Source organism: Myxozyma melibiosi (genome assembly GCF_037950935.1).
Source record: "Myxozyma melibiosi strain Phaff 52-87 chromosome Unknown BZA70scaffold_2, whole genome shotgun sequence".
Taxonomy (NCBI): domain Eukaryota; kingdom Fungi; phylum Ascomycota; class Lipomycetes; order Lipomycetales; family Lipomycetaceae; genus Myxozyma; species Myxozyma melibiosi.
Window position 1 is genome coordinate 490777 of NW_027042916.1, and position 25506 is coordinate 516282.

The following is a 25506-nucleotide window of genomic DNA, read 5'->3' on the forward strand; positions in this document are numbered from 1 at the left end:
TTGATATGGGGAGGAGAAGTACGAGCGATAGGCGGTGAAAAGCGAGTAGTGGCCCCGAGCGCACTGGGGGAGGACGAGGCTTATCGCAATCTGTCGTATTCCGTATTCGCGTTCTTATCAAAGGAAGGCCCGTTACCTGCGCAGAGGCCCACTCCTGGGCCCGTCCGAGCAGTCATCGACAGCGAGCGAAGATTAGCACGAACCAGGTGCAGCACGGGCGGGGATTCTACTGCATACGGCTTGTGACTGTGTTTAAATGCGCGGACCGAGATGAGATCGCAGGCCAGCGGGGGAAATGGAGGAGCAACAGCAAGGAGTAGGATGACTGAGTAATATGGACTCAACGCGGGCCCGGCCGAGTCAGGCAGCGGACTAGTCAAGTCAAACCGAGAGACACCAGCCGGTGACTCCTCAGCTGAAAGCTGCTTAGGCCCGAGCCAAGCCGCAGCGAGAAACGGCAGAAATGGCGGGCAGAGCGGGATTTCTGCAGGACAGGACTGGAATCCGGGTGCAGGATTGAGTTTACTGATAAGGGCTTCCTCCTCCTGTTCCTGGTCGCTGGCGATGCCATCTGCTGCACCGGCACCTGCGCCTGCGCACTCGCGGCGCTTGAATCATGCTTGGCTAGCCGAATTGAGTCGTGATAGTGGGTGAAGCTGTGTGCTTTGATTCTCGTCGATCTAATTCGCCATGATGGCGGGATATAATGAATGCATTCTGTACGGACCGTGGACGTATATGTCTCTTCCAACCCTTATCTACTCTTGCTACTTTACTCATCTGGCCGCTTCCGTCAGACTTTAAAACAAAGTAGCCACTAACTGCAATGAGCATGGGTAAGACAAACAGCAAACGAGATATATTGGCTACTTCACTCTCTCCGCGGAACTTTCTGTTGTTGTACTCTACCATTGGCATTCGCCGCGGAATTCGGAATTCATTTTGTGTTTCATGACGTAGAGACGAGCTTGGCAGTATTGTGTCAGTGCTCTTCATAGTATGGAATGGTCTTCGCTGTGCTTTTTATTCATATCCAGAATATAGACCAACAGTTGTTCGAGTTATTGAAGCTACAGGATACCAACATCAACGTAACAACAGTCGCGGAAACTGACATTGCTGTCTGTATGTTCCTGTCAGCTAGTACAAAAACTGTGGAAACTGAAGAAATTGAGGAAATTGTAAACACTGTAGAAAATCAGATACATCAAGAATAGCATTCTCAATTCTGCTAATCGGATATATTTCACTGCTATGAACTGTAGTATCGCAGTAATAAATACTTAAGAACAAGCAAAAATCCTGTTCTGTCAAAAAGAGAACGGTTTAGGTTTCACAGCACCTCGAAACCCTCAAAAATGAATTTCAACATCAATTTCAACATCGACGCGCATTACATCTCCAAACCTCCAATCCTCAAGCACAGCACTTATCTCGTGGTTTTTCCTATTTAATCAATTCAGCGGTATTTCATAAGTTTCATACGCGTTCAATCATCTCATACAATATGTCGATTCCACCAGAAGCCCTCCAGAAGGTACGATTTGACCCAACAACGAACACCTGCTTCGTTCAGTCAACTTGATCCCATTCATCATATATTTTCAAAGCCTAACAGAATGTCTTATTAAAACCTGCAGGTTGTCCAAGAGATTGAAGCCAGAATGATCTCATCCCAGATGGAACTGAGCAGCGTTCGGCAGCAAATAGCACAAAAGGAACGCGATATCCGGTTAAAAGAACTTGCTCTGAAACAGCTTCGTGAGATTCCACCCACCGTCGGCGTTTGGGAGGGAGTGGGCAAGATGTGAGTATAATTTTTTTTGTTACTGCAGGATCGCGCATATTCAGATTCAATTGGATGCTAACAGGAGTTCTTGTTCACTTTTAGGTTCCTGAACGTGCCAATCACAGAACACATTGCTGGACTAGAAACCGAGAAATCGAGCGATCAAGAGCAGTTGAAGGCGATGGGCAAGAAGCTCAACTATCTTGAACAGACTTATAAGAACGCAAAGAAGAATATTGATGAGATACTAGGAATGCAGAAGTAATGGGCTAATCTGATATGAATGCATTTTTGTCAGCGGCGATAGAAGACAGTTAGTTCTTTATTGGGGAATAACATCCCATGTAATATATGCCATAGTTTTACATTAATGTCCGCATCTAGAGGGTCAGCTTCAATGAGTAAAAGAATGCTGGAAATTGCGACGGAAGTGCAAGATAATGTAAACGAAATATTGCAGGAAGCAAAAGAAGCCTATTCTTTACGCAATGTACTGGCCTCATCTGCGTAATAAAACACACTCATATAAGTGGTCAGTCCATATGGATCCTATATAGAAACACTATCTATCTCATCACAGAAACTGTGGATGATACTGCGAATAGAATTAACCCACGCGTGCAGAAGCAATTGCTCATCACTAATTAATAACTTTGTGCGCCGCGCGTATGTCAACGACTTCGACGCGTTGAAAACAAACCCTCCAGCTCTACCTCACCTCAGCCCTTCCTCAACCATCAGCCTCTCGTCAAGAATGCCTGGTTCTATATCCGAAGGTTTGCTACTCCGCCTAGTTCTGTATTACATTGCTTTACGACGACGTGCTGACGACTCGCAGATGCTCATACGATCCGAATACTAATCTCCTCTGACAACCATGTCGGATACAACGAACGCGACCCGATCCGAGGCGAAGACTCATGGAAGACATTCCACGAGGTCATGACGATTGCCAAAGAGCGTGAGGTATGTCACAGTCATCATTCGACCCTGCGATCCTGATGTATAAAGCACTGCTAACCGTCTCGCGGGTGCAGGTCGATTTGGTACTTCTAGCCGGCGATTTATTCCACGAAAACAAACCCTCCAGACAGTCGATCTACCATGTGATGAAATCTCTGCGTGAGACATGCTACGGCGATAAACCGTGCGAGCTCGAGCTACTGAGTGATCCGGCATTATCCCTTAACGACGAGTACGGCTAGCAGCAATTGCCCGAGAGAGTGCAAGACGGCTGACAAGACATTTAATTACAGATCAGATCATATCAATTACGAAGACGAAAATATAAATGTCGCAATTCCAGTCGTCGCTATCAGTGGGAACCACGATGATGCAGGCGGGGTATATATCATCCTCTCAATCCTCCATCTCTACAAGAACAATGCTAACAATGTGCCTCCAACCCAGGGCGGTGGTCTCTCCGCGCTCGACATCCTCTCAGCTTCCGGTCTCGTGAACCATATTGGCAAGATCCGCGAGAACGACAACATCGTGCTTGCCCCGCTCGTCTTCAAGAAAGGAGACACGAAGCTTGCTATTTACGGCATGGAGAGTGTGCGCGAGGAACGTCTGCACAGGACATTTCGGGATCACAAGGTCAAATTTATGAGGCCCGATGCGTATCGCGATGATGAGTATTTTAACTTGATGGCGCTGCATCAGAATCAGTACGTCAACTTCGTTTTACATGCGATTTCACTCGGAAGAAAAGAAAGGTGTACTAACGACCTGCCTAGTCACGCTCACTCAGAAACCGGCTATCTACCCGAAAACTTCCTCCCCCATTTCCTCGACCTCGTCATCTGGGGCCACGAGCACGAGTGTCTAATGGACCCCGTCACGAACCCCGAGACCGGTTTTGCCGTCATGCAACCGGGCTCCTCCGTCGTCACCAGTCTCTGCGAAGGCGAGTCCGTCGAGAAATTCGTCGGCTTGCTCTCCCTTACAGGCAAAGAGTACTCCGTCGAAAAGATCAAGCTGGCGACCGTGCGCCCGTTCGTCATGAAAGAAGTCATCATGGCGCGCGATTGCGGCTTCCCCGCCACGAGCAAAAACCGCGGGCGAGTAATCGAATGGCTCACCGCCCAGGTCGAGCAGTTGATCGACCGCGCACACGAGCAATGGCGCGGGGCAAACTCGAACGAGTACGGCACGCCGCTGACGGACGAGGAGCCGCCTTTGCCGCTGATCAGGTTGAGAGTCGAGTATTCGGGCGGGTACGAGGTGGAGAATCCGCGACGGTTCTCGAATCGGTTTGTGGGCAAGGTTGCGAATGTGAACGATGTGGTTCAGTTTTATAGGAAGAAGACTGCTACCATGACCAGTAAGTCTGCTCTCTAATTTCAAAGGAGGAGCGAGCTTCAAGCTGACAGTCATATTCAGGACGGATAAACGAAGTAGGCGAAGAAGTGGACGTAATAGCCGCAGTCGAGCTCGAAGGTCTCAGAGTCCAAGACCTAGTCCAAGATTTCCTAAAACAGCACACCCTAGCCGTCCTCCCCTCCGCCGGTCTCGACGACTCGATCGGCCAGTACGTGGACAAAAACGACAGACACGCAATCAAGACGTTTGTGGACGAGACGATCGAGGAGCAGGTTAAGCGGCTGATGAACCTAGGCGATGTCGACGAGGACTCGATCGAGCATGCGATCACCGCGCGACCGGCGGTGGGGGAAGAGAACGCAGGACTGGGATCGAAGCGCGCGAGGAACGCGGACGACGACGGGGGGAGTGCAGCCGGAGCTCGGCGGGCGACGGGCCAGGCGGCTTCTACAACGCGAACGAGAGCGCGCGTTCCAGACAGCGAGGATGAGGACGACGGGTTCGATGATGAGGTTGTACCAGTTCCCGAAGCAGCTCCTTCATCCCGCTCTCGAGCGCGAGCTACAACCAAATCTACTCCTGCCCCACCACCATCTACAACTACCAGACGAGCCCCAGCAATTCGAGATCCACCTTCCCGATCAGCGGCGACCCGAAAGACCCCTGCTGTCCACCAGAGTCAACCGTTATTCAACGACGGCAGCGATTCCGACGACTTTGTGCCCGAACCGGTACTCAACGACGACGATGAAGACGAGGACGAAGACGACGTGATGCAGGATGTCGAATCGATAAGCGAAGAGGAGGACTCAGAAGTCGAAGAACCTGCTCCGCGAAGCCGGCGTCGAACCAATCCAGCAGCTCCTGCGCTGTCCACCACCAGACAACGAAAACCCACAACACCAGCTCCACCATCCAAACCCTCGACCTCCTCCTCGCGCACCACCTCGCGTCTCTCCGCCCTCAGCAAATTCCAACCGCAAAATCCCTCACGACGTCCGGCACCCTCATCATCTACCACCGCATCGTCACCAGCTCGTAAGCAAACGACGCTCAAGACCACACGCGCAGCTAGCGCGGTTCCGGCTCGCGGTAGACCGCAGCAGCAGCAGCAGCAGCTTCCGTCTTTGTCCTCTGCGACGGCTGATTCGGCGTCGCAGAGTAGGCCGAGGATCGCGCCTATTGAGATTGTGAGCGATGATAGCGATGATGGGTTTGCTTAGTTCGTTTCGTCTGAAGTTTTCGTCGGGAGAAGGTGTTCTACGATAGGATGTGCACAAAACCGAGTAGCTACTCTCTATTGATAACTAGATACAACCTTGTCCCTAAAATCACAAGCGAAAAGATAAACAAGTGCATGCTAATAAATTGAACACAATATAAACGAAGCAGCAAAGAACTGTATCAAATGACAAAGATCCGCTCTCGAACGCCGTTGGAGAAACTAGTCTATCTCAAAATACTCACTATAAAATAACCAAAAACAAGAGAACACCCCAGACAGCGGTGAAAACAATCAAATACATCCCTGTCCCTTTCCCTGTCCGACCGTACGGTGTTGATCTGAATGTGATACATATATAAACAAGGTAGATTCCCAGAAAACAATTTCCGAATAAGCAGATTGATAATAAGAAGCAATAAAGTACATGCTCCAGCGCCCAAACAATAGATCAAAATAGATACCCAGAAAAAAACAGAAATGGAAGTACTCTAAGCCCTAGTCGACACCCCACCCAACTTCATAGCCTCCTCGGTAACGTTCCAGTCCTGCGTCCGACCCCAATCGTCGATTTTATTAAACACGTCACCAATCAAGTCGTTCTCCTCACTCCCGACCGACAGCGCGGCTTCTAAACTCTGCAGTCCGCCAGAGGCGCTCTGTCGCTGCGCATCTGGAAACGGCGAGGAGCCAGAGGGATCGTCTAGTGCTCCGAAGACGTCGAGACTTAGACCGCCGTCTGGCAGGTGTGTGTCGTCTGTGCCGAGGAAATCGGAGAGGTCGAATTCTTGCCTTTTCTGCGCGGCGAGAGCGACGATTGGGTTTTGCTTGGACTCGTTCGGGTTGTTGCGGGATTCGCTTTCGGGTGTAGGCTGGGGCGGTTGTGAGGATGATGAGAGGCTATATTGGCTGGGCGCGGCGAAAATTCCATTCATGGTACTTGGACCTCGATGGACCGCGTTTTGTGGGGTGGAGGTGTCATTTGGATCAAACTGGAACTGCGACGAGCTTACCACCTGTGACGACGATGACAGATACTGCGACCGCTGCTGCATAGGAGATCGTTGCGACTGAGGCGACATCTTTGGCTTGCCAACAATAAGCGGCAGCGTCGACGCCAGCGGGGTCGAGACCTGGAATCCAGAGTTGGGCAGCGAAGGCGAGACATATTTCGGCGGCGTTCGATCCGGCGGATGAGGCGAGAAAATCAGCTTCCCGTTGATATTCGCCGGGGTCTTCTGCACTACTTCTTCTTCCTTGTCAATTTTGCCGCCCATGACTGACATTTTGCCGCCGCTGCCGCAGACGCTAGCACCCGTGTCAGGAAGGGATACGGGAGTGTTCACGGCGGACTGGCCCTTGATCGGCTTATTGACACTGTACAGGAAAGGAGAGTTGGCAGAGGGTGAATACTGCGGGGACGGCATCGGTCCGTGGCTAATGTTTGAGCTCGCCAGAGACTTTAGTTGAGGAGCACCAGCAGGGTCATTGAATGCTAGACGAACAGGATGTTAGTAAATACATTTTGTAAAAAATGGCGCAATGCAAACTCTCACCCAAAGCAGAGTCTTTCAACAGCTCCTTCTGCGCGTAACTCAACTCGGCCTGTATATCAGGATTGACCGACACCTCCACCGTATTCTCGCTATTCTTCTTCTCCATCTCGGATCTAGGCAGCGTATCCCGGATCTCCTGCATCTTCCTTTGCTCCTCTGCCCGTCTTAACGCTTGTTCTTGCTTCTTTTTCTCCTGTTTCTCCTTATTCGCTTGCTGCCTTCGAGCTTTCTCTTTCGCTCGCTCTTCTTTAGCTTGCTGGATCTGCTCTTTTGTCCGCTTTGCCGGAGCAGCAATCGCCGCTTCAACTCCTTTCCGTTTTGTGAAACTGTCGCCGCGATCCAGAATAGGTTTCGCCGGTTGTACTGCAGCATTGCTCACAGCAGATGGCAACGGTGGGATGATGAGACCTGAAGTCGGCGGTTGCGAAGGGTGAACCATTTCCGGCTCATCAGGCTCCGCACGAACATTATTGAGCTCAGTCTTCTTCACGGTCGCATTTGCGTAATCTGCCTCTGTGGTCCGGTTGCTGATGATTGGCGCAGGGGAAAGTCCGTTGGCAGATATTATGTGCTGTTGCTGCTGCTTTTGTTGTGCACTATAAGCCTGATTGGCGTCAAAGCTTATATGACGAATATGTTTTTCCGGCTGTTGACCTTTCTGTACACCATACGCAGGTCCATACTGCATAGCTACATTCGAGTTCAACGTAGTGTCCGGCAGCATCTGGTAAGCCGAATGCGACCGATTGGCAGGCTGAAATGACGACTGAAGCGGACTGGGTTGCGAGGAAAGGTCCAAATTGCTAGCGATAGGTGAAGGACCGGCACTGTCCCACGATTGGAATAAATTCGGGGATTGCAGCGAGCTAATCGGAGTCATGTGGGAGACGGGTGAATTGGATGCCGTAGACGCAGCAACCGAGGGCGTCATATTTCCCAGACTGGCCTGTAGGTCCCAGTTGATGCTACTGAACTGGACATGCTCTGGCTGCGAAGTCTGGCGGTCGCCGAGTGGAGGCCTAAAGTCATTGGAGAACGAGTGCTGCTTATTGATGCCGACTTGAGACTGTAATTGTGGCCGCGTTTGCGGATGATTCTGCTGCGATTGGGGGAATCTCTGAGGGATCTGGGCGACAGGCGTGATATACTGCTGCCGTTGCTGCGGTTGTTGGTATTGCTGTTGCCGCTGCTGCGGTTGCTGTCGCTGCTGCTGCTGTGGATGATACTGGGGCTGGAGCGGCTGCTGCTGTTGCTGTAGCTGTGGGGGGAGATTAGCCATGATTTGCTGCAACGGCTCGGCTTCGGCAGGTAACCGAGGCACCCATTGCTGAGACTGCTGTGTGTATTGTGCATGGTGGAGTTGCTCGTGCAGTGGCTGACTCTGTTGGAGCTGGTGGTGAACGACGGGCTCTTGCCAGGTATCTTCCCACATGTGGCCAAAGACGGTGGCCGAGCCAATGTATGGAGGCTCGCCAGTTCGCATATAATCCTCAGAGATCTTCTGCACCCGAGCATAATCCGGCTCGGGACCGGCAAGCAGGATGTTGCCGGCTAGCATGTCGAAAAAGTCGTCGTTGGTGGTGGAGATACTGCTATTTTGGGCACCTCCCAAACCGCCATGATCCGTAGGGTACATGCCGCCGGAAGGATACTGCTGCTGTTGTTGTTGTTGCTGCTGCTGCTGCTGAAGCTGAAGCTGGAACTGCTGCGGCAGCTGCTGAAACTGCTGAGGAAAACCGTCCGACTGGCTGGGGATGGTGAATCCATGGGAATTGCCTGGCTGGGGTGGAAATTGCACCTGCTGTGGTTGCTGGGGCAACGATGGGCCGGAATAAGCAAACGCAAGGTCTTGCCGCTTCGCGGACTCAAAGACAGGAGGCGCAGCGTAGTTTGCTGCAAAGTTCGCTGCCATGCTCGTCTGGTCAAGGGGAATTAGCGGACGGAGGAGGAGCCTTGCGGAGAGGAAGCGCACGAATGCGAGAACCGAGACGGAGGCCGGGGCCGTTTTGCTCTTCTCTTGCGATTGGGCAAGGGCCGGGCCAGCTGAAGAATGGCCGATGAGAAAGCACGTGAGTGCAGCATAAGTGTAAATGAATAGTGATGGTTATGGCACTTATGCAGATGAACGGTCTCGGTTAGCGCACAGGCTAGGCCAAGCGAGTTAGCGCGCGGCGCGGGTTGACAAAATCTTGACAGTCGCCGGTTCGCTCGAGTCTTTTTGCGTTTTGCTCTGCGGAATCTTATCCGCGGGCTCCAGACGGCGGACAGACAGAGCAGACGTACGAGGTCTTTCTCGGACAATGAAGCAGAACACAGCAAAGTCCATCGAGACCAGCTCGCGCAGACCGGGGGAAGGCCGCTGGGTGGCGAACCCCGGCGCCGCTGCGGAAGGTAAAAAAACGCGGGTTGGTTCGCGAAGTCTCGGCTCCGTCTGTTCAGAGCACAGCGGATCCGACTCTTCCTTTTTTTGCTTTGTCGCCAACGAACCGCCTGATCTGCCGTCGCGTAGTGTCATATTCTCATAAACGTCGCCGTCGCATCCGAGTACACTGAATTCTAGTCCATTCTGCTCCACCGTCCCAGCCTCGCCGCGCAGCAGTCGGAAACCGTTCCGGTCTGACTTGGCCCCATTGCGTGGACAGATGCGCCGCACGCTGGATGAAAAGTTGATGAAATTCAGATGCACGTGCCAACCGACTGCGCAATCAACAATCTTATCCGATCATCTCTTTTCTAATCTGATGCACTTCTCTTGCTGCATTTTCTCATCTGCACTCGGCCAGCTTCGCGTCGTGGCCGCAGTACCACCCGCCCACATTCAACTCGCGCTCTATGCCCTTCCAGTACTCCCGTTTTGTCCCGCTGCCGTCCTTGATGTCCAGATCCGCAAGGCGACAGCTGACTGCAAACCATTCCTGCTCGTCTCTGACATAGAAAACCCTGGCGTCTTTGCCTTTAACATACGTCGGAGTCGGGCCGCTGATTGCCTCAGAAGGAAGGTCCGACTCGGCAGCGGCGCTGATTCGCACAAACGCAGTGCAGTCGCGCACAGTCATTGCAATCAAGAAATCAGTCGAGTCCTGCTCCTTCTCGTCGTTGTCATTTCCATCTCCCAGCAGTCCATTCCTATCCATCTTTTCCTGAATCATCTTCAATCGCTCAAAAATCCCCGTGTTTAGCACAAAGTCAACCATCACTCGTCTTAATCTCTGTACATCTAGACATCGCGACCCCTGTCCGATTCTCTCCTCGGCCTCGATCGGGAGCAGTGCGTTTACACATTTAGACACGCGTTCCCTGTCCCCCGACACCAAATCAAACGGACAGAATTGGTAGCTGTTTGCGGCGTCTTTTGCGCGCATCCGCCGCAGAGCGCAGGTGCGGCAGTAGGTCCATTCCGCCGGAGCGTCTCTGGACTGCGCAAGCCACTTTGGCTTGAATTCGAGCACCGCGACTTCCTGAACCTCGCCACTCTTGTCCCCTCTTTGAACGTACCCGATGACGGAGCTACTGCCTTTTATTTTATAGCGAACGTCTTGCAATATAGGCAGCGCGGCAGCACCTCCGCGAGCAGTGCTAGCGGTAGCAGTCATGTTCTCGACAAAGACGCCGTACTGCTCATCCACATCGAGCACAGTCCCATGCCGCTTTTTATCCCGTGTACCATCTTGCTCGAGTCCGACAAGCGCTCCGTTGAGCTGCTGCAGGACTGCAGGCGAGAGACGGACGAGTTTCGTTGCGACGATCATGCCGGGGTCGAAAAGCGGGCCGATCGTGTCGTGCAGAAACTTGTAAACGGAAAGAGTCGACGGCTGAGACGGCATTTTCTTTCTCAGACGTAATAGGTATTGAGACTTGGGCGCAGGTTAGCTTCTTGAATAGGTACAGCGCATAGAAGCTGTACGAAGGGATGACACGCACGTAGAGAGGATCGGAGCACTCGTAGAGAACGTTGGCGGCACCTTCCGCGACATATCGAAACACAGAAGCATCGTCAATCTGAGGAATACCAGCAGAGTCCATGTCGACTACCGAAAGAGCTCCGCAAAGTAGTTCGACGTCAGAACCAACTGTCAGCGAGGAAGTCTGGAGAGGGATGGACTGCGCGGAGAGTTCCCCCCTGATTCTCGCTAACTCCCAAGCGATTCCCTGTTTTGGCTGCATTTCCTAATATGTCTGTTTATTTCCAGTTTAGGAAGTATCATCACTCAGTTCTTCTATATTACAATACAGTATCATATTTACATTCACTCTCGTTTCCCCGTAAGTCTCCAGCCTCTGCCCGTCGGCGTCTCAAACGGCTCACACCACCCACCGCCTTTACACTCCATCATCACCCACGAGAACTTGACCCCTCTAAACTCTCTCCAGCGGTTCTTCACCCCCGCCTCCCACCGTTCTCGGATGACTTTCTCAACCATCTCCCCGAACTTTGTCTTCTGCAGCAGATTAACAACCCACTTACGCGTCCGAAACACAATCTTCAGAAACGAACCCACGTTCGGCACCGAGATCTGGTATACCCCCGGCGCACCGGCCAACACCAAAAACCCCGTGTTGAGCAAGTGCCGGATCCCAGCCTCCTCCGAGATCTGAAACTCTGCCAAAAAATCGCTGGTGATGGCCGTCACCGCGGGTTTCTGCCTCAGCAGCTTTTCAAACTTCTCAAAGATCTCGGCCGCGCTCTCGTCCTCCGCTGCCACGGCCGTCTTGCGATCTCGCAGGATCCGGAAATAGTACTTGCTCTCAATCACCATGTCGCCCGCGTTCATGTTCACGTTTATCCGTCGGATCTTCCCGGCCTCGACTACACGCTGCAGTTCACGATCTATGAAGGTGGGGTTGTGGGGGAATAGTGCGTGCAGGTGGGAGACCATTACTATAGGCGGGATCGTCTAGTCACCACACGTCAGTAGATGTTTGCATACGTCAAGCTGAATTGCTCTGAGATCAATAATTACCTTGCGGAACCGGAGAAGATCAGCAATCCCGTCTCCGTTCAATCGTGTACCTCGCTCCGGGATAGCATCCCACATTTGTAGCAGCGACGCATTGATTCCAAAGTGTATATCGGACAACTGAGCCAACTCGCCATCTACACACACCTCGACATCAGCATTCCACATTCCCTCCACTAAACCAAAAGAAAAATATAGAGCAAACACGCACCAATCCGGGTGATATGATTCGTCATCTGCAACTTCTCCTCCCTTGCCTTCTTAGGCGACTCCTGCGCGGGCTCTTCCTGCTGCTGCTGCGCTTCATACTCTGCAATCTGTATCATATCCGACCCGTACCCCGGTTCCCGTTTCCGCTTGTTCCTCCGCACGGTCGAGGAACTTGATGCTGTGAGCCGTATAGACATCGTGCTCGCATCGGATTATCAGTAGTAACTGTGATCTGATCTTTGTATCATCTGCTTTCGGCGCCGTAGCTGGGCCACTACCAAGATTCACTCTAAGACCACCAATTATCAAGCACTATCAATTCCGACTCATCGATACTCTCAAGAATCTAGCGAAAACAGAGACACTTTGGGGAAATTTAGTTGCAACAGAGGCAATCCAAACTGAAGCGATAGCCAGACAGCATATCAAACACAGGATTCCGCATATAAAGCCCCAACAACAGCGTTACAACCGACTTTGACAAACTTTAACTCCTGGAGGATAACCAGCCCGTTCTCACCTCGCCTCCACAACATCACCGATCCACACAAACAAACCCGCCGACTGTCTTCCCACCACCGTCTCAACCAAAGAAAGAATGGCCAACGCTTCAGTGAAGAAGAGAGCGGTGGCGAACGCGCAGGCGCTGAAGAGTCTGCACACGTACGCGGGCGCTATTAACCTCGTCTACCTGCTATCCTACTTTGTCCTGCACCGTCCTGCCTCGTTGAAGCCGTTTGTGATCTTTTCGATCCCGGCGTGGATTATCGAGTACCAGCTCGAGCGGATAGGTGCGTGGTCTTGTTTTTTGCTTGTGATGAGGTGCGAAGGGTAGACTGCTAACTTCTTGAATGATCATGCAGGGAGACCAAAGTTCAACCCTGCTAACGGATCCCTGGTGTCTGCCGGTGATGATCTTCACCAGGCAGGTCTAACTGAATGGCTGTTTGATATCGTTTACGTCACGCTTGCATGCGATATCCTGGCTGTAATTATCGGGCGCTCGTGGGTCTGGTTCTTGTATCTTGTCGTACGTCCCCACTCTTTTCTGAAACTCGCAGCATTTATCGAAGACTGCTAACCGTTTTCTAGATCCCCCTCTACGGCTCTTACATGGCCTACACTTCATTCATCGGCCCCATGCTCCGCCAGCGCTCCGCTGCCGCAAACATGGAAGACGGTCCTCCCGCCGCCCGCACCCGCGCCAAAAAGGCCAAATACGTGCGCTAAACACAACCTCTGTCAGAGAGGGAAGAAGAAGCAGTGCAGCTTGTATGATAATTTCGCCAGTGATTGATTCCAAGGAGTATATTATAAGCGGAGGGGGGATGTTCTTTGTACATAGTAATAAGACCGGGAAAGTGAAGCAAGCTATAAATAAACGAAGAACGCAACACGGCGGAAAAAAATAAGAAAGAGAAAACTATTCACAAATTCGAACGGGGATAGTAGGTAACGTGTAATCAAAACAGTTCTGCATGAATATGGCCGCCCCATCTCTTTTTTTTCGACAACCTGATGGACCCTGTTGAGAAAAAGACAAATACAATAGATATAGAGGAGAGAGAACTTTTTTGCAGGAGCCTTGACTTTTTCCAACCATCACTCTTCTTTAAACCAGTAACGACCTGAAAAACAGCGGAACGACTCTAACCACAACCCGAGACTGAGCGCATAAGAAGAGCCAGGACAAAGGTAGGTAGCCAGAGAAGAAATGACAAGAAGGTAGAGCAAAGAGCTAGGAAAGCACATATTCAGGCACGTATATAGAAGAAACCCAAGATACAAACTGGAATGAAATGAAAAAGGAAATCCGAGTCATGAAATAGCTAGGTTGAAAGAGGAGAGAAGGGGAATTTACAAGGCGCTGGTGGCAATGTTCCAGGCTCCCATAGCACTGCCCATTAGCAGGGCCGAGATGGCCATAGGCTTGACGCCCATTGTTGATCTGTAGAGAGCTCCGGTGATGGCGCCGGCGGCGATCGAGTTGTAAATATCGTGGTAACTTCGGGACATGTCTATATAGTCAAGTTAGCACGGCGTATATAGCAGATAGCGCGAAAAGACTTGACAGGGACTTACCGAATATTCCGTTGAAAATGTTATAGGAGATGGCGAGGATTCCGGCAGTGTTGCCGAGATACGGACCGCGGCGGGTGATGGCGTTGAGAACAGCGTTGATTCTGATCTTGGCCGGGGCATTGGCAGGAGTAGTTCTCATGCCCTCGGCGAAACCGTAGGCACCTCCGACTGCCAGACCTAGATGAGAAGACAAAGTAAGCAGTCGAACAGACATGCTGACCGAACGACGAGAGAAAACATACCACCCATATACATCGTTCCAGAGCCATAGCACAAATCATCCGACCAGCCTCGTGATGGCAGGAACCCCTGCGATCCCGGCAAGTCACTGAGCGCATCGTCCTCGAGTTCTAGAACGTCCAAGTCCTTGCCCAACCCAGCGAGCGGATGCAGCTTCGAGATGTCGAGATCGTCCGGCAGGAACGGCACCTCCGCGGCCTTGTTCTCGTGCTCTGGTGTGCTGCTGAACTCTGTGCTCGCGACGACGGGCGTCGACGACACCGCCGGCTCGGCTGCTGTGGTTGCTGCCGCGGGCGCGGCCTGTGATCCTCCAAAGGGCCAAACCATCTTTTCGTTTCTCTGTGTTTCTGCTGCTGGAGCGCACTAATCTGTCGTGACCAGTCTAACTTATTTCTAAAAAACAAGACAAGAGCTGGAATGTGCTGAGCTGAGTCTTATCAATAACCCCGGGAAGTGCAAACAGCAAACAGGTGGTGAATATGCGATAATGGCAAATGGCGACTGTATTTTCTTGTCGTTGAATACTTTCTTCGCGTATAATTTTTTTTCCGGAGCTTTGAATCCAAAACAAGCAACCACCGAATTAAGGTTTTGCTGCCCATCGTCCTGCCTTCCTATGTTCACTCATCAGTTCAGAGATATTTCTAAACAGAGAAGAGCAGGCCAATGGCTCGATGATGGACGCGACAGAGGCTGGCGAAGACACTGCTGCTGCTGCTGCTGAAGACGACCACAGTCTTTCGTACCAGTCGGTCCAGGAGATCCGCCGCGCGTTCGAGAGCTTTTGGACAGACTACGCGACGACTGTCGGCGCCGCCGCGAGCAGCGACAGCGACGCGACCGGGGTCGATCGGTTGGATGAGTTGCATCAGAGATATGTCCAGCGGTATCTGGCACACGTGAAGGTTCCGCTTGGTGACGGGCAGAGACCGAACGAAGGATCACGGACGACCGACGACGGAACCCTCTCTGACGCGTTGCCGGAACTCGACTCTGACGCGGAAGACGATTCAGAAATCGATGCGCGGATCTCAAAAGTACTACGGCAGCAGGACCAACAACATGATCAGTCGTCGGTAGGGTCTCGCAGGGATAGGCCGCGCAAACGAACGCACTCAGAGCTTAGCTCTTCTTCTCACCAACGACGGCGCTCGGCCAACCCCCCACAGCAACAAAAGCAACAGCATCCACCACCATCAGCAACAACAGCAACAACAACAACAACAAAAGCAAAAGCCCTCCGTCAACGACCCCAAATACGACCGCTAACCTCCGGCGTACTATCCTCTATCGTCCTAGTCAACAGCTACGACACCCCCTCGACGCTGCGCACTCTCGCGGCCGCGAAACGAAAGAAACAAGCTGCTCTGAAACGCAAGCGCAAGGGCGAAAGCGACCTCGACGTCGACGCTCTGTGGGCTGCGCATTGGCGCATGAAGAGCTCGGCGTCGGCGAGGAAGATGAATGGCAAATTGAAGAGTAGTTCCGCGAACGCTCGACCTCCGTATCTGAGGAGAGCTCTTCGGCGAGGGAAGAGATGTTATAAATTGTAATTTTACTGTATTTTTGATTTTCAGTTGGTCGGCATTGGCTGATCAAGGAGTTGTGGAATTGTAAGATTAGGCCTTGGTTGTATTTGTTATTTTTTCGTCTGTAGTCAATAATGCATAGAATCCAAATCGAAAGCAAAACAAGTGTTCAAAAGCCCGTGATATATCGTCCATAAAACAGAGACAAACCCAAATCAGGAACAAAAAAAGGAGGAAATGTAACAATAGTAAATAAAAACGGAAGACTTCTGGACTGCCGAACTCTAAAGTGCGAGCACCGCATCTATGCATATCGAGGGATGTAAAAGAGAGAGCGGTCTTCGCCTTGCCTACACTGAAAGCAGCAGCATCACTGGGAAGGCAGAGTCGATTATTGGATGGTTCGGAAGAAGTCCATGCAGGCAGTGAACACGACGAGCAAGATACCACCACCAGGTCCGAGTCTCAGAACCTTGGGGATGAATCCCTTGTAAAGAGCGCCGAAGCCCTCCTCCTTGGCGACAGTGATGATACTGCCAAAGGCCCAGTTGTACTTGGGAGTGACGCCCTCGACTCTGATGGTGTTTTGAATTCTGCTCTTGACGACATCAAACGGCGTGTTGAGAATAGTACCGGCAGTACCACCGATCGATCCGGCAATCAAGTCGTTCATGGTCTGCTGCGTGGGAGTCTCGGCCTTGGGCATCAGGTCGCGGGCCTTGAAGATAACGCCAAAGTAGCCGGCGTTCCAGGTGATGTGTCGCCAGAGGGTAGCCTCGAGACCGTTGTACATAGAAAGGACACCCTCTTTCTTTACGATCTGGATCGCACAGTCAAGCGGGCCCTTGTATTTTCCGCCCGACGTACGGTCCTGCAGTCTGATCTTGACGAGCTCGAACGGGACGACGACGAAGGACTCGGTCGCACCGGCGGTGGCACCGGTCAAGATCGAGAGCTGCTGGTTCATCTTCTCCATGCCAAACAGGTTGCGGTAGAACTTTCCCCACTCGTCGTTGGCGGCGAACTTGGTCGCTCGCTTGGGCGCCTCCATGAGAATCGGGGCGGTGATACCGCGGTAAAGCCGGCTGGGACCCTCGTTCTTGATAATCTTGGAGAAGCAGTCGATCATGCCGGTGTAGGCCTCGCCGCCGGCACCGCCAGTGCCGACCTGCAATTGCACACGGGTCTTGACGACGTCGAGCGGGTACATGACCAGGATCTAGAGAATTGGGTTAGCAGCTGGGTTGCGTGACCGCGCAGGACAGGTGGAGCACGTCATACCTCCGAGACACCGGCGATTGCGCCCGACAGGAACTGGTAGACAAAGGGAAGACCTAGGAGGTGGAAAAAGCACGAGTTAGCAAGATATGCATGGCAATTGGGGTGATAGAGAGTGGCGATGGTGCGCTAACTTTTCTTATCGTTCGACATGGTTGCTGGCTGGATTAGAGAGAGGGAGTAGTGTGGATCGGCAATTCGATGAGGAGACGGTAGATTACAGAGACTTCTGAGAATACACAAACAGATATCAGGACAACGACGAGCAGACGCAGCAGACAACAGCACAAATCCTTGTGCAGAGAGCGATACGGGCAGACGGGACTGAGGAAGAGAAAAAATGGCGGTGAGTTTGCTGAGGCCCCAAAGGCGGGGGTCTGAGGGTAAGGGTCTGGTGGCCCCTCCATTGCCGTCTTCGGGTGGGTTCGGCTGCGGCCCGCGAAATTATCGCTGCCGACTACGTTATCCGACGGTGCAGTCAGATGCTGATATGGAGATGTGTAAATGATTAAAACGGTGTTGAAGTAGAGAGCAGACAGTTAAGTTGTATTTACAGTTGGACCAGATGAAGCTGTATATACAATCACTGTCACCGCACGCCCATCTCCAGATCACCAGTCCTCTTCTTCGACGCCCTCGCCGGCACCGCGTTCGTGCTGATCGCCACCGGCGCGTACTCCCGTCGATCCACCGCAGGCGCACGCATCTGTCTTGTGTTTTGCTGGCTCCCGACGTGCGGGTACGGATTCGGCACCGGTCGAGGCGGCGGCGCGGGGGCAGTCGTCGTCGCGGTCGCTGTTCTCGTCGTTGTCGGCGGTGGTCGCGAGAACGAATACGTCGGGGTCTGTACAGGTCTGTAATCTCCAAGTCGCTTGATCATACAAAATCCAGTCAGTGCCGTGAAAATACAGAGCTAATAGCGACAGAACACTCACTGCTTGGTTCTCCTTTGCTTTCTTCATCAGAAACGAGTGCACCAGCGCTGCGTTGCGCGTCGAGCACGCGTTCATATAACTAAACACAGCGCCCAGGATCGGAACCAGCGTGAGCAAGAAATCGAACGTGACGTTCGCGGCCATCTTCATATGCAGCTTATTCGGAATCCCCAAGTCCTCGGCCATGCGATTCAGACGTAGATGCATCGTATACATGATCCACGGCCCAAACACCGGGATGATTGAAATCAGCGGTGCCTGCCCGATTCCCCAGTCCGCCCAGTAGCAGCCATACATGCACCGGTCGTGCTTCCACGCCGTGCTGACGATGTGCTTGAACACGGCCGCGTCGCTCGGCGTCGTGCCCTCGGGGGCTTTGCGGCGGCGCGTCGTGCCATCTTCAAGAGTCTCAAAGTATGGATCTGGGCTCGTAGATTAGCAGGCCGTGGCTCGGGAAGTCTTCACTCTGCAGTAGCTCACCTTTGGTCTGGAACTTTTCACCTGCGTATTCGTTCCAGAGATCTACCGCGACGTCGTAGCCCGGCAGTCCCTCAATTGCGTCGGTTATCCCAGACATTATCTCAATCAGTGAGCTGTATAGTAGTTTTCTCTGTTCTTCTGTTCTCTTTCCGTGCGGTTCGCCTCGTGTCCAATATTATTAGTATGACCGACCGATCATAATCCGGCGTGAATACACTAGAGTCAAGGAAGTAGAGCACCAGGCAATGCTACACCGCACAATATCCAAAAATGAGCAAACAGCAAGCAGACTTCAAGTTCTACTCGGCAAGAGAAGCGGTATAAAGTTGCCTAATCATGCAAGGGGAGAGAGGGCAGATCAGCCTGCACTGCCACCGTCTTATGATGTCAGACAAGCCCTCGATATTCGCTCTTGTTCTTCAAACCAGCAGCACCACAGCAGCCCTCCCGTATCATACACAAACAATGCCGATTGTAATAATACAACACAGACGCAGAGAATAATGAGCGCTTTGTTCTCGAAGACCAAAGGCTGAGATGCATATCCGGCTCGGGCCGAACTTATCGAGTTCGATCCGGGTAACTCCAAACTCCCAATCAGCAAATTTCAAAACTTGGTTGCTAAGCAGTTCAGCGACCTGAAAAATTCAGTCTCGATACTCATTCAGCAACTACACACACGCAGGTTATTCAATAGTTCTGTACAAATACACAGAATGTCCGAACCGATAAACGCAAACCCGAAAATCATCTCGCTCGAGGATCTGCCCACGAGAGAAGCTGCGAGCGACATCACCAGCAGCGCGAACAGCAAGGCCGCCGCGTTTCCTTCCTCGGCGCTCGACTCTGTCTTTCCTATATCGAGGTCGTCTCTGGACGAGGCGTATGCTGCGCTTCTGCTGATTGCGGAGAAGAAAGATGCAGATGGCGACGTGGAGATGAAGGAGGAGGAGGCGCCGGTGCTGTCGAGTGGCGAGTCAGAGAGCGGGAGTAGCGACGACGACGAAGACTTTGAGGACGAGGAGCCTATTGACGAGCAGGAGATTTACGGTAAGAAGATCCTGTTATGATTGTCGAATGTATATAGATGTGTTACTGACTGCTGATATTTTCTACAGACCTCATTGCTTCGATATCAGATCCAGAACATCCCCTGACGCTCGGCCAGCTCGCCGTCGTCAACAAGCCTGACATTCACATCACGCGGAGCTCGTCCGCCGACTCGCGTGGCCGCCGCCAAAGAATCACACGGGTCAAGGTTGAAATCACGCCGACGATCACGCACTGCTCGCTCGCGACCCTGATCGGGCTCGGCATCCGCGTCCGCCTCGAGCGGTGTCTGCCGCCGCGGTACAGGGTCGAGATTAATGTCAAGAAGGGCACGCATCAGAGCGAGTCGCAGGTGAATCGGCAGTTGAATGATAAGGAGCGGGTGGCGGCTGCGTGCGAGAATCAGCAGTTGGTCGGGGTGTTGTCTGGTATGCTTGCCACATGCAAGTAGACAGACATGAAATATGTAATATATGTTGCTGTATGAATGGAGTTTGCATTTCACTGGGATAGATGCTTTTTCAAGATTTTCTTTTAATATTGTGTGACACATAGTTATAATCAAAAATAGCTCTCATGCTTCCATGCTCCCGTACTCCCTGCCCAAACCGTAGCCACCTTGGCCATATCAGTATCCAAAATATCCAACCAGAACCAAATCCATATCCATAACAAAACCAAATCCAAAATGTCAACAGGATATTCATTCATTCCAAAGCAATATCCAATATCAAATACAATGCAAGCCGCTGCACTCATTCTTAATCCAAACACTGCGCCGATCGCCGCCTCCTGATCCGCCTAACAGACGCCTTCGCCAGCCTCTCGCTCTCTGCATACGATGGCGGCGAGTTCACTGGTTTCTGCTGCAAGTTCTTGAGATCCTCGAGCGGCTGCGTTGCGCCGGCCTCGAACTGGCGCACATGATAGACGCGCCACTGACGGCGGACGAGTTTTGCGATGAAGATCTCTGTGCGGGCGAGGCGGTCGCGGATGTGGGTTGTGGAGAAAACGGTCTTGAGGGTAGAGACGCGGATGATCCAGATTATGTAGGAGACTATGATGTGGCAGATCAGGATGACGGTGGAGAGTGAAGTGGTGACGATGGCGGAGAAGAGGAGCCAGGGTGCGATGAAGAGGGAGATGAAGGCGAGGACCGTGGTCTGGTAGGAGACGTGCTTGTTCATGGTGATGATAGTTTCTGTATTATGGAGTAGTGGAAAGAGTGCAGGCAGCCATTGTCCGCGTTGATAATGTGCTGCGGTGGTGAACTGCTGATCAAAGATGGATGTCGAGATCACGAATGAAAGAGAGCAATTAAGCTTTCCTCTGCCTTCCACCTCTTCGCCAGCAGACCACTTCCTTGTCCCCCGAACAACCTCAATTTTACTTGTTTTCTTTTGATTCTGCAGCAGAATGTCTGAAGAATTCGAACCTCTGACATCAACTCTGAAACCGAGTACGTCTGTCCTTCTACCCGTTCTAGTTGCGCTTCCTTGCTATCCGGAGTCCGCATGAACGAGCTTCGCTAACTAACCACACCACCCTGCAGAGACCGATGCGACCATCACAGTGCGGTTGATCAAGTCGTTCGAATACCGGACTGAGAAAAACATGGTGTTGAAGGATCTTGATCTGACGACGACGACGGTCGGCGACTTGCTCGAGCTGGCAAAGAAGAGTGCGATTCCTCGATATATCCTGCAGTGATTTTTGACTAGCAGCATACTGACAGACACTTTACGGCTTGGTTAGACATCCAGACGCAGTCAGCGTACAGACCGTTCCGGAATGTCGAGTTTGGTGAGTACCTGTGCTTTTCTGTGATGTAAGGGCATTGCTAACTGCGATCTATAGACACGCTTAAGCTCTACACTCAAGCACACGGATCAAAGGTATGATCTGTCTGTCTACCGACGTCTACTTTACGCTAACACGACTTAGACGTCTAATCTTATAATAAATCTCGACCACGACGAGTGGATCCTATCCGATCCGTCAAAGACCCTTGAGGAATGTGGATTTGGTACGTATCATTTTTGGTCGCGATTTACAGACACTGCTCCTAACAATATCCTCATCAGTCAATGAAACCGAGGTGTCAATGTTCAATCGCGAGCTGTTCGAGAAATATAAAGAGAACCCGGTGGAGAAGTGGTGATAATTTCAATACAGATGAGAAGTGGTGATGATTTTAATACAGATAAAGATAGATATTGTGTAATATATTAATAATACAGATGAAATTAAAGCAAGAAATGAATGACGGAACTGTTTTGTACATGTACACTAAGCCTCGATAAACGTCTTGATGGCATGCTCCTTTGCAGCATTGCCAAAGACCTCGTACGCGTGCTCAATATCGTCGAGCTTGAATCTGTGGGTGATGAGCGCCTCGGGCTTGACCTTTCCTCCCTGCAGGACTTTGAGGAGCATTGCGGTGGTGTTTGCAGACACGAGACCGGTCGTGATTGTGATGTTTTTGATCCACAGGTCCTGCAGCTGCAAATCCACCTTTGTTCCGTGCACTCCGACGTTTGCGATCCGGCCGCCGGGGGCGATGATGGACTGGCATGTAGCAAAGGTCTGGGGGATACCGACGCACTCGATCGCGACGTCGACGCCGGGCTCGGCGCTCATGGCTGGGTTGGGAGTCTCACCGGAGGCAGTGTACTGCTCGTTGTTGATGGCGTTGATGGCGTCGAGGATTGTCGAGGAGGCGCCGAGCTTGGCGGGGTTGATTGTGTGCGTAGCGCCGAGCTTCTTTGCGACCTCGAGACGCGAGTCGTCGGTGTCGATCATGATGATTGAGGCAGGCGAGTAGAACTGTGCGGTCATGAGGACGGCCATGCCGACGGGGCCGGCGCCGACGACGGCGACAGACTCACCAGGTTGGATCTTTGCGGAGCGAACGCCGACCTCGAAGCCGGTCGGGAGGGCGTCGGAGAGCATGAGCAGGGCGTCGTCGGCGAGGGCCTTGGGCGCGGCATAGAGAGAGGTGTCGGCGTAGGGGATGCGAACGAACTCGGCCTGCGTGCCGTCGATCTCGTTGCCGAGGATCCAGCCACCGGAGTGGCAGTGGGCCTGCATGTTGCGCTGGCAGTAGAGGCACTTGCCGCAGGAGGTGATGCAGGAGATGAGGACGCGGTCGCCGGGCTTGAAGGCGGAGACGCCAGAGCCGACGGAGTCGACGATGCCGACGCCCTCGTGGCCGAGGATGCGGCCGGGGGTGACGGTTGCGACGTCGCCCTTGAGGATGTGGAGGTCAGTGCCGCAGATGGTGGTCGAGGTGAGCTTGACGACGGCGTCGGTGGGGGCCTGGATGGCGGCCTTGGGGACGGACTTCCAGGACTTTTGGGCGGGGCCCTCGTAGACGAGCGCTTTCATGGAGGCCATTGTGCGGCGGAAGACAGCAGAGGAGGAGGAGGAGGAGAGTGATGAGAGGCGAGACGGTGAAGATAAGAAAGAAGAGGAGGCGGGAAGGCGGCTGAGGGAGGCAGCGGCGAGACGGAGCATTGCGATAGTGAGCAGCGCAGAGCAGCCAGCGAGGCGGCTTCCTTTTATCTCGTCCGCACCCTCCGCACCGCAGCCGGCCGGCGCATCGTCGACGCCCAAAAGGTAAACAAAACCAATGCCGAAACCGCGGTGACGTCTGAGCGTCCACCCACAGCAACCACCTGCTCCCGGCGACCGTTGTCCTGGCCGAGTCAGGCCATCGCGTGTCCTTACGCCCGAAGTCCGACTGATCCCGGTCACCTGATGTCACCTGACCTATCATGTGATCGGAGACCACTGTGCTCTCTGCAGTGCATCGCGAGCAAGAGAGGACCAGTATCACTAATGGAGGGCATCTTCGCAGCGCTCGACAGTCTGCCGGACGACTGTGTCGAGTACTCGGTCTTCTTAGCAGACGACGCGTCTGCCGCCGTCCTGGATCTCGACCGAAAATGCGCCCGGCTCGAGCAGATCCGCGACGACGCCCTCGACCTTGCGCGGCCCTGGACAAAGGACTACATCTGGCAGCGCCAGCCGTTTACTCTGCGCCTGCTCGAGCTCTCTGGTGCGTTGGCTCTGTCTTTGTCGTTTGTGCTTGAACTGTACTGACTGTATATCTACAGACGAGCCCTGTCTGCGCGGCGTCACTGAATTCGGCGACTGCATCGACGACGAATGGTTCATTGTCTTTATCCTGCGCGAGCTCTCGCGTCGGCATCCAGATCTGTATATCAGGTGTGTACACCTATCCAGCTTTCTCTTTCCTGTGAATTTTAGCTGACAGCATGTAGAATTGCTGATAACGATGGCGAGTTTCTCCTCATCGAAGCCGCAGACGCGCTTCCTCGCTGGATCAACCCCGACAATGCAGACAATCGCGTACGTGATCCTCTGCTCTCACTATATCCCCTTCTCAAGCCTCTGACATTGAATGCAGGTCTGGATCATCAACGGCGAGCTTAACATCATTCCTGCGATATCCGACGACGACGACGACTCAATCTCCTCCCTCAACCTTACCGACGCCCTGCACTTCCTCAACACAAGCAAAAGCACCCTCTTCCATCCCAAAGCCCTACAAACTGCCGCATTCTCCCGACTATCAGACTACCCGTCTGCTGCCAAATCACACATCCACCGTGCAAAAGCCACCGTTCCACGACGCGTCGCGCAGATCCTGCATCTGAATAAATCCTACATTGCACCTGCCTGTGAAGCATTTATGCTCCGTGACCCAATCAGCATGCGAGCCTGCTCTTCCATGAAGAACTTCCCTCCTTCCGATTCCGTCACTGTCACCGTTCAATTCACAAGGCTGCTGTACGCGCAGATGAAAGCGCAGAGGATCGTGCCGCCTGCGCCGTTCAAGCTTCCCGAGCCATCTAATCCGACCTATGACGCTGCCGAGCTCGGCATGAAACTTGCCTGCGGCTTTGAGCTTTTGTGTGCTGGGTCAGGGAAATCCACAAAGAACAAGCAACGCCGCAGTGATCTAGCATCCGATCCGCGGTTTAATACCTACCTCAGCCAGCTGAAGCGAGAGGGATTTTTCGACTCGGCAAAGCCAAACAGTCCCAAATACGACGTCCTGATGCGCGAAGCTCAAAAGACGTACTTGACTATATGCGGAGACGAGTATGTCCCTCTTGAAATCGGAAAGGAAATCATCTCGATGGTCGAGAGCATGCCGCCCGCCACGGACGAAGACATTCGCCAATGGGACCACGGCCAGATCGAGGACTCGGACTCGTGGCTAGACGTTGATTTTGACGATTTCGTCAAGACTATGGACTCGCTCAATGGTTCGGCGGCGTTGGAAAATAACGATACTGCTGAAAGAGAAGAGTTTGAGCAGTTGCAGGGGAAAGCTAAAGATCTTTTCCAGAAGCTGAATACGTTTGTGGGTGATAAAGAGTCAGGCTTGGACGGAGTCACGTTTGATGAGTATGTCAACTACTTTGACATCTCCTTCTTGTATTTTTTATTAACTTCAAGCCAGTGACAATATCTCGGACGGATCAAGCATTGACGACGATAGCGATAGCGAAGACATTGAAGAAGAGCCAGAAGACGACGTGGACGAAGACGAATTCTTTGAGTTTTTCCTCAAAGAGGCGCTCAGTACGTTTTCTCTTTTCATTTATACGCTTTTATAGTGTAGGGCTAACGTTATACCAGAACTATCCCCCGAGGAAATCGAGCAATTTCAAGCTGATCCAATTCCCGAAGCAACTCCCTCAAACCCCAAAAAGAAGCACAAGCAAAAGCAAAAGGCGAAGGCTAAATCAAAAGCGCAACCAGCACCACGACAGCCATCCGAAGAAGAATACGATGATGACGACGATCCGATTTCTTAT

The 25506-nt window shown here is 52.4% G+C and overlaps 15 protein-coding genes across 15 annotated transcripts; 7 read left to right on the forward strand and 8 right to left on the reverse strand.

Moving 5' to 3' along the window:
• The first annotated feature begins 1353 nt into the window (after window positions 1–1353).
• Window positions 1354–2157, forward strand: BZA70DRAFT_274821 (Prefoldin). Its single transcript, XM_064912040.1, has 3 exons — window positions 1354–1537; window positions 1641–1807; window positions 1892–2157. Exons 1-3 carry the CDS (start codon window positions 1508–1510, stop codon window positions 2052–2054), a joined length of 360 nt encoding a protein of 119 aa, XP_064769700.1. The 5' UTR covers window positions 1354–1507; the 3' UTR covers window positions 2055–2157.
• A 327-nt stretch (window positions 2158–2484) lies between these two features.
• BZA70DRAFT_294071 (double-strand break repair protein mus-23) lies at window positions 2485–5337 on the forward strand (the record flags this gene model as incomplete). The annotated part of the gene is made up of 6 exons (XM_064914428.1): window positions 2485–2565; window positions 2628–2755; window positions 2827–2984; window positions 3046–3459; window positions 3529–4115; window positions 4175–5337. Exons 1-6 carry the CDS (start codon window positions 2544–2546, stop codon window positions 5335–5337), a joined length of 2472 nt encoding a protein of 823 aa, XP_064769701.1. The 5' UTR covers window positions 2485–2543.
• A 245-nt stretch (window positions 5338–5582) lies between these two features.
• BZA70DRAFT_111160 (uncharacterized protein) lies at window positions 5583–8928 on the reverse strand. Its single transcript, XM_064909413.1, has 2 exons — window positions 6893–8928; window positions 5583–6831 (listed from the first exon to the last, which is right to left on the reverse strand). The coding sequence occupies exons 1-2, from the start codon at window positions 8802–8804 to the stop codon at window positions 5828–5830; spliced, it is 2916 nt and encodes a 971-aa protein (XP_064769702.1). The 5' UTR covers window positions 8805–8928; the 3' UTR covers window positions 5583–5827.
• A 729-nt stretch (window positions 8929–9657) lies between these two features.
• BZA70DRAFT_288139 (inositol-pentakisphosphate 2-kinase) lies at window positions 9658–10915 on the reverse strand (the record flags this gene model as incomplete). Its single annotated transcript, XM_064914008.1, has 2 exons — window positions 9658–10746; window positions 10814–10915. The coding sequence occupies 2 exons, from the start codon at window positions 10913–10915 to the stop codon at window positions 9658–9660; spliced, it is 1191 nt and encodes a 396-aa protein (XP_064769703.1).
• Window positions 10916–11050: 135 nt separating this feature from the next.
• Window positions 11051–12084, reverse strand: BZA70DRAFT_274828 (serine-threonine protein kinase 19). Its single transcript, XM_064912041.1, has 2 exons — window positions 11854–12084; window positions 11051–11787 (listed from the first exon to the last, which is right to left on the reverse strand). Exons 1-2 carry the CDS (start codon window positions 12016–12018, stop codon window positions 11140–11142), a joined length of 813 nt encoding a protein of 270 aa, XP_064769704.1. The 5' UTR covers window positions 12019–12084; the 3' UTR covers window positions 11051–11139.
• A 574-nt stretch (window positions 12085–12658) lies between these two features.
• Window positions 12659–13290, forward strand: BZA70DRAFT_288141 (uncharacterized protein; the record flags this gene model as incomplete). Its single annotated transcript, XM_064914009.1, has 3 exons — window positions 12659–12851; window positions 12924–13090; window positions 13153–13290. The coding sequence occupies 3 exons, from the start codon at window positions 12659–12661 to the stop codon at window positions 13288–13290; spliced, it is 498 nt and encodes a 165-aa protein (XP_064769705.1).
• Window positions 13291–13553: 263 nt separating this feature from the next.
• On the reverse strand, window positions 13554–15001 carry BZA70DRAFT_111540 (Tim17/Tim22/Tim23/Pmp24 family-domain-containing protein). Its single transcript, XM_064909417.1, has 3 exons — window positions 14385–15001; window positions 14143–14319; window positions 13554–14078 (listed from the first exon to the last, which is right to left on the reverse strand). Exons 1-3 carry the CDS (start codon window positions 14707–14709, stop codon window positions 13918–13920), a joined length of 663 nt encoding a protein of 220 aa, XP_064769706.1. The 5' UTR covers window positions 14710–15001; the 3' UTR covers window positions 13554–13917.
• A 1-nt stretch (window position 15002) lies between these two features.
• On the forward strand, window positions 15003–16119 carry BZA70DRAFT_111090 (uncharacterized protein). The gene has a single exon (XM_064909409.1). The coding sequence runs from the start codon at window positions 15057–15059 to the stop codon at window positions 15933–15935; it is 879 nt and encodes a 292-aa protein (XP_064769707.1). The 5' UTR covers window positions 15003–15056; the 3' UTR covers window positions 15936–16119.
• Window positions 16119–17571, reverse strand: BZA70DRAFT_111154 (mitochondrial inner membrane transporter, exports 2-oxoadipate and 2-oxoglutarate from the mitochond). Its single transcript, XM_064909412.1, has 3 exons — window positions 17324–17571; window positions 17193–17245; window positions 16119–17130 (listed from the first exon to the last, which is right to left on the reverse strand). The coding sequence occupies exons 1-3, from the start codon at window positions 17340–17342 to the stop codon at window positions 16303–16305; spliced, it is 900 nt and encodes a 299-aa protein (XP_064769708.1). The 5' UTR covers window positions 17343–17571; the 3' UTR covers window positions 16119–16302.
• Window positions 17572–17737: 166 nt separating this feature from the next.
• BZA70DRAFT_111305 (uncharacterized protein) lies at window positions 17738–18846 on the reverse strand. The gene is made up of 3 exons (XM_064909416.1): window positions 18605–18846; window positions 18125–18546; window positions 17738–18060 (listed from the first exon to the last, which is right to left on the reverse strand). The coding sequence occupies exons 1-3, from the start codon at window positions 18699–18701 to the stop codon at window positions 17779–17781; spliced, it is 801 nt and encodes a 266-aa protein (XP_064769709.1). The 5' UTR covers window positions 18702–18846; the 3' UTR covers window positions 17738–17778.
• Window positions 18847–19320: 474 nt separating this feature from the next.
• BZA70DRAFT_288146 (protein FAM96B) lies at window positions 19321–20105 on the forward strand (the record flags this gene model as incomplete). Its single annotated transcript, XM_064914010.1, has 2 exons — window positions 19321–19654; window positions 19723–20105. The coding sequence occupies 2 exons, from the start codon at window positions 19321–19323 to the stop codon at window positions 20103–20105; spliced, it is 717 nt and encodes a 238-aa protein (XP_064769710.1).
• Window positions 20106–20167: 62 nt separating this feature from the next.
• Window positions 20168–20944, reverse strand: BZA70DRAFT_274839 (uncharacterized protein). The gene has a single exon (XM_064912042.1). The coding sequence runs from the start codon at window positions 20839–20841 to the stop codon at window positions 20416–20418; it is 426 nt and encodes a 141-aa protein (XP_064769711.1). The 5' UTR covers window positions 20842–20944; the 3' UTR covers window positions 20168–20415.
• Window positions 20945–21896, forward strand: BZA70DRAFT_274843 (uncharacterized protein). The gene is made up of 6 exons (XM_064912043.1): window positions 20945–21113; window positions 21207–21335; window positions 21410–21457; window positions 21512–21549; window positions 21599–21680; window positions 21739–21896. Exons 1-6 carry the CDS (start codon window positions 21071–21073, stop codon window positions 21813–21815), a joined length of 417 nt encoding a protein of 138 aa, XP_064769712.1. The 5' UTR covers window positions 20945–21070; the 3' UTR covers window positions 21816–21896.
• Window positions 21897–23480, reverse strand: BZA70DRAFT_274846 (putative zinc-dependent alcohol dehydrogenase). Its single transcript, XM_064912044.1, has one exon. It carries the CDS (start codon window positions 23168–23170, stop codon window positions 21944–21946), a length of 1227 nt encoding a protein of 408 aa, XP_064769713.1. The 5' UTR covers window positions 23171–23480; the 3' UTR covers window positions 21897–21943.
• Window positions 23481–25350, forward strand: BZA70DRAFT_274847 (SGT1 protein-domain-containing protein). The gene is made up of 5 exons (XM_064912045.1): window positions 23481–23714; window positions 23773–23884; window positions 23941–24028; window positions 24087–25270; window positions 25328–25350. Exons 1-4 carry the CDS (start codon window positions 23495–23497, stop codon window positions 25149–25151), a joined length of 1485 nt encoding a protein of 494 aa, XP_064769714.1. The 5' UTR covers window positions 23481–23494; the 3' UTR covers window positions 25152–25270; window positions 25328–25350.
• Window positions 25351–25506: the final 156 nt, after the last annotated feature.